The 6,542-nt window shown below is 33.0% G+C and overlaps 1 protein-coding gene across 2 annotated transcripts; it reads left to right on the top strand.

Moving 5' to 3' along the window:
- The first annotated feature begins 2,253 nt into the window (after positions 1–2,253).
- LOC11443651 (putative disease resistance protein RGA1) lies at positions 2,254–6,220 on the top strand. 2 transcript variants are annotated; one of them, XM_024785740.2, is made up of 3 exons: positions 2,256–3,818; positions 5,484–5,717; positions 5,832–6,220. In XM_024785740.2, exons 1-3 carry the CDS (start codon positions 2,414–2,416, stop codon positions 5,963–5,965), a joined length of 1,773 nt encoding a protein of 590 aa, XP_024641508.1. In that variant the 5' UTR covers positions 2,256–2,413; the 3' UTR covers positions 5,966–6,220. The 2 variants fall into 2 exon arrangements, with proteins under 2 accessions (XP_003619340.1, XP_024641508.1); XM_003619292.4 differs by having other exon boundaries at positions 2,254–5,717.
- Positions 6,221–6,542: the final 322 nt, after the last annotated feature.

Raw genomic sequence — 6,542 nt, 5'->3', positions numbered from 1 at the left:
ATGTTTATTAGTGGACTTGCATGGATCGACCAGTTAAAGAACAAATGTCTACGCTTTAACAGGCTTGACGCTTGGTGGATTGTGGACTAACATGGGTAGACCATTTTCATTTGATTGTTCAAGTCAAGCCAGCCAGCTAAACACGTCTTCAGCCAACACTGGATTGATTGTTCAAGTCAAGTCAGCCACCGCAGCACGTCTTCAATCAACACTTGATTGAATGTTAAAGTCAAGGCAGCCAGCTTAGCACGTCTTCAGTCAACACTGGATTGATTGTTCAAGTCAAGCCAGTCAGCTCATCTCATCTTAACTTAATACCGCGTGTCATGTACGGACGATCATCGTGTCTCAACTCCACGCGCCTAGTACGGATGAGTTGCTTCCTAGTCTACGCGCGGCCGTACTCAAAGCAGACAACCAATAGGAGGCTCTGGATCACAACTCAATGGGCCTTGAATGATCAGAGAAAGGCCCATTAAACCAACACTTTGAGGACTATAAAAGGGGAACACTTGGATGTTTGATGGGACAGATTCCATATATCGAAAATGGTGTATTATTCATTTACTTCTTAAGAGTGCTCTTGAGACTCCACCTAAGATGTTTCACATAGCAGCTCACCTGTAGTAATTGACTTGTGTTTACATACGCGAACAATTAATATTATAAGTTTACAATAATTTGATAGAACTATTTATTATTGTTTTGAGGAGCCAACTTTGAAACTTTACTCAAGAATTAATATAACCATTAATTTAATAGATAATATATATCTTTGAAACTTAAATGTGAACAATTTTTCTAAATTTAATAGATGTTATCATATGAAAAGATTCGCAATTTTGTTTTTTTTTAATTTATTACATGAAAAGACCTAATGAAGTATATTTGTATACATTTGTGTTTATTTAGACTTTAATGTTTTTAGATTGATCTAAGTTAGCAAGCCCCTATACTAAGGGCCCGTTTGAATTGACATAGTTTTGAGCTCATTAAAAACAACTTATATAAACATATAAATTTTTATGTATTATTCATATATTTGTGAAAGTATTTTAAGAAAAAACAGTTTATGAAGATATGATTTTCGTTAGTACGAACTTATAAATTAACATAAAACTTATTCAATTGCATAATTTGTTTTTCAAAACCTCAAAAAATAAGTCAAATCAAATGGGCCATGAATATATGTAATTGAAGACTTTTTCTACTTATTGAGCAAATGAATGGACAAGATGTTTCATATGAGATGATTTCCATGGTTTTTTCTTCACTGTCATGTACCTTCACAACTTGTTTTTCTCATTTAGAATAATAATATTATAAGACAAATTTTATGGTACACCCAATAAATTTGGGTGTATCGGTACACCAAGTCATAAAATTAATAATAAATAAGTTGTTTTTTTGAAGAAAAATAATTATTTTCTATCATTGACAACTAAGATAATTAAATTTTATATAACAAAAGCTTCGACGAAATAAAATTTAATTTTTAAGAATTTTTATTACTCATAACAATGAATATTGATTATTTTTTATGATAAAATGTAAATTTTGTAATATAATCCTTATAAACAATGAAATGATGATTTTTCTTATGAAATGATGTTTTCTAAAATATAAATATTGACAAATACCTTTTTATTTCATTAAAGTGATCTTTAATTTATATATTTTGTGAAAGAAGAGTACTTGTGAGTGTACCATAGAAGTTCCCATATTATAATACTAGTTATTGATTGTTGTTTAAAGGAACCAAAAGTTGTCCCAAAATGGTTGTTCAATCATTTTTCTAACAATTTGTACAATTTTTCTAAACTGTAAGAGTGGACTCAACTCCATAAGTTGAACCAAAGAAATTCATTATACATCGTATGAAATGATTATGATAGAGATAAAGATTACTGCAAATTCAAAATTGAATGAACAAGGAGAGATTAAATATATTCTTGATGTCTCATTTGAAGCCTTTTATTGTATGTCTGATTTTGTTTTTTTCCTTACTGTCATGTACCTTAACAACTTGTAATATGTTTTTTAGTATTACAATATCATGACAGTACTAATTATAATTGTTTAGAGGAGCCAACTTTGAAACGTTACTCAAGAATAATTATAACCATTAACTTAATAGATAATCTTTGAAACTTGAATGTGAACAATTTTTTTTTTTTTTTTTGAGAGAAAATGTGAACAATTTTTCTAAACTGATTAGTATTATAAATAAACAATAATAAGATAGTGCTAATTATTATTGTTTAGAGCAGCCAACTTTGAAAAGTTACACGAGAACTATAACCATTTTAATTAAGAGATATATTTGAATACAAATAATTTAGCATAACAATTTTGCTAGAGCAAAGTCATTTCCAATCCAAAATTTGGTTCATTTCTGTTCTAATATCTGTAAATGGCTGACGCTTTACTTGGAATCGTGATTGAAAACCTCGGATATTTTGTTCGAGAGGAGCTTGCATCCTTTTTGGGTGTTGAAAAATTGACCCAGAAACTAAATGAAAACCTCACCACAATCCGTGCTGTACTAAAAGATGCTCAAAAGAAGCAAATAACAAGCAATGTTGTGAAACAATGGCTGCAGAAACTGTCTGATGCTGCTTATGTACTTGATGATATATTGGATGAATGCTCAATAACCTCAAAAGCACATGGAGACAACACTAGTTTCCATCCTATGAAGATTTTGGCTCATCGCAACATTGGGAAGAGGATGAAGAAAGTTGCTAAAAAGATTGATGATATTGCTGAAGAAAGGATCAAGTTTGGATTTCAACAAGTGGGAGTCATGGAGGAGCATCAACGAGGAGATGATGAATGGCGCCAAACTATTTCTACTATCACAGAACCGAAAGTATATGGAAGAGACAAAGATAAAGAACAGATTGTAGAGTTTCTTCTAAGACATGCTAGTGACAGTGAAAAACTCTCTGTCTATTCCATTGTTGGCCACGGTGGATATGGAAAAACAGCACTTGCTCAAATGGTCTTCAATGATGAAAGTGTAAAGACACATTTTGACTTGAAAATATGGGTGTGTGTTTCTGATGATTTCAGTATGATGAAAGTTTTAGAGTCGATCATTGAAAACACTATTGGAAAAAATCCACATCTCTCGTCTTTAGAGTCAATGCAAAAAAATGTTCAAGAAATTCTACAAAACAAAAGGTATTTACTTGTTCTTGATGATGTGTGGACTGAAGACCGAGAGAAATGGAATAAGTTCAAGTCTGTGTTGCAAAATAGAACGAAAGGTGCATCAGTTTTGGTCACCACCAGACTTGACAATGTTGCATCCATCATGGGAACTTATCCTGCTCATCCTTTGGTCGGCTTATCTGATGATCACATCTGGTCTTTGTTCAAACAACAAGCTTTCGGAGAAAATGGAGAAGAGCGTGCAGAGCTTGTGGAAATAGGTAAGAAGTTGGTGAGAAAATTTGTGGGTTCACCTCTTGCTGCTAAAGTATTGGGAAGCAGTTTGCAACGTGAAACTGACGAACATCAATGGATTTCTGTACTGGAAAGTGAGATTTGGAATTTACCTGAGGATGATCCTATCATTTCTGCTTTGAGACTAAGCTACTTCAACATGAAATTGTCACTAAGGCCATGTTTTACCTTCTGTGCTGTTTTTCCTAAGGATTTTGAAATGGTGAAGGAAGATCTCATTCATCTTTGGATGGCTAATGGACTTGTTACATCTAGAGGTAATTTACAGATGGAGCATGTTGGTGATGAGGTATGGAATCAATTATGGCAAAGATCATTTTTTCAAGAAGTTAAATCTGATTTAACAGGTAACATTACATTCAAAATGCATGATTTTATCCATGATTTAGCTCAATCTATTATGGGAGAAGAATGTATTTCTTATGATGTTTCAAAGTTGACTAATTTGTCAATTAGAGTTCACCATATGAGTCTCTTTGATAAAAAATCAAAACATGATTACATGATTCCCTGCCAAAAAGTTGATTCCTTGCGAACCTTTCTTGAGTATAAACAACCCTCCAAGAATTTAAATGCGCTACTATCAAAAACTCCTCTTCGAGCTTTACATACAAGTTCTCATCAACTATCATCATTGAAGAGTTTAATGCATTTGAGGTACTTGAAACTTTCCTCTTGTGACATCACAACTTTGCCTGGTTCTGTTTGTAGACTGCAGAAATTACAAACACTAAAACTTGAAGATTGTGTTTTTTTATCTAGTTTTCCCAAACAATTTACAAAATTGAAGGACCTTCGACATCTCATGATTAAAGATTGCCCGTCATTGATATCAACTCCTTTTAGAATTAGGGAGTTAACTTGTTTGAAAACATTGACCAATTTCATAGTTGGTTTAGAAACTGGGTTTGGTTTAGCAGAGCTACACAACTTACAATTAGGAGGCAAGCTATACATCAAAGGCCTTGAGAATGTGTCAAATAAAGAGGATGCTAAAGAAGCTAATTTGATTGGAAAGAAGGACTTAAATAGCTTATATTTGTCATGGGGTGATGATGCTAATTCACAAGTTGGCGGTGTTGATGTAGAGGTACTGGAAGCACTTGAGCCCCATTCAGGACTTAAGCATTTTGGGGTGAATGGTTATGGTGGAACAGATTTTCCTCATTGGATGAAAAATACTTCTATTCTAAAAGGTCTAGTTAGTATTATTCTCTTTGGCTGTAAAAACTGCAGGCAGCTTCCTCCATTTGGTAAATTACCATGTTTAACTACTCTTTTTATATCTGAAATGAGAGATTTAAAGTACATTGATGATGATTTGTATGAACCTGCGACTGACAAGGTTTTTACATCTTTGAAGAAATTGACTTTGTACAACTTACAAAATTTAAAGAGGGTGTTAAAAGTCGAAGGAGTAGAGATGCTAACACAACTTTTAGAGTTAGATATAACAAAAGCCTCTAAATTTACATTTCCATCCCTTCCATCTGTTGAGTCACTTTCGGTTCAAGGAGGAAATGAAGACTTATTTAAGTTCATTGGTTACAACAAGCGCAGGGAAGAAGTAGCTTATTCCTCTTCGAGGGGAATTGTGGGTTATAATATGTCTAATCTTAAGTCACTTCGCATATCAGGCTTCAACAGACATGATTTACTTGTTAAACTTTGTACTCTTAGTGCTTTAGAATCTCTTGAAATTGACTCATGTAATGGAGTGGAGTCATTTTCGGCGCTCTTGTTGATAGGTTTGAGATCTCTTCGAACTTTGTCTATTAGTTCATGTGATAGATTTAAATCCATGTCTGAGGGTATCAGATACCTAACTTGTCTCGAGACTCTTGAAATCAGTAACTGTCCACAATTTGTTTTTCCACATAACATGAACAGTCTAACTTCCCTTCGTCTACTGCATCTCTGGGATTTGGGGGATAATGAAAACATACTAGATGGCATAGAAGGCATCCCCTCACTGCAAAAATTGTCTCTGATGGATTTTCCTTTGGTAACAGCCTTGCCAGACTGTTTGGGTGCCATGACTTCTCTTCAAGAATTATACATCATTGACTTTCCAAAGTTAAGTTCACTACCAGACAGCTTTCAGCAACTCCGAAATTTGCAAAAGTTAATTATTATTGATTGCCCTATGTTGGAGAAGAGATACAAGAGAGGTTGTGAAGACCAGCATAAGATAGCTCACATTCCTGAATTTTATTTTGAATCTGGTGCAAAACCAACATTCCCTGGTAATTTAATTTAATTTAATTTAAGGAAGCCTTTTATTTTATTCCTTTTTATTCTTTCTAACTATATCAAATTATATGGTGTGATTTTAGACTTATATTGAACAATATGTGCAGAGAATATCATATCAGCATGGGAGACTTATAATCAAAAAATCTATTACCCCTTGAGTGGGTTTGAGAAGATGATTGATTCAACTGATCTAAGTACTAAGGATATTGACATTGAATATGGCAAATACACACGATGATCAACTCAATAACCATGCACTTATTGGAAAAAGACTTCTCTGTTTAGTGGAAAAGGTTTAACATTTTCGATTGTATTCTTGGTTGGTATGAAATTGTAATATTACTACAAATTGTTGTATATATAGTGATCCTCATGTGCGAGGTGTTGGCACTGTTCTTTCCAACATATTTCTACTGTTTTTATGTTAGTAATGTTGGACGAAATTGAACACTAAAAAAGATATCCGAAGACTATATTTACTATTTAAAAACAATTTGAAGATCAAAATGACTAATAAAAATGACATTTAAATCATAATTTTAAATCTTATTTGGCAGATATGCTATAATTTGTATTTGTAATGTATTAGTATATTATTAGAATTCCAAAAATGTGTTTATGGGTTTGTAATTTCAATACATTCAACAACAGTGACACACTCTTTACTATTATTTAAATCAGGGTCAACTGGAATCGCTATTCCTACAAATTTGGTCGAAGTTATTCTAAGCGTTACACTAAATTTTATGCTACCATTGGTTAAGAGGTTGACAAATTGAACTCAATTAGGATTGAGATTACTCTTTTTCTGAAGG

This window comes from Medicago truncatula, chromosome 6 (genome assembly GCF_003473485.1).
Source record: "Medicago truncatula cultivar Jemalong A17 chromosome 6, MtrunA17r5.0-ANR, whole genome shotgun sequence".
In the NCBI taxonomy this organism is placed as follows: Eukaryota; Viridiplantae; Streptophyta; class Magnoliopsida; order Fabales; family Fabaceae; genus Medicago; species Medicago truncatula.
This window is presented reverse-complemented; position numbering and strand designations above follow the sequence as displayed.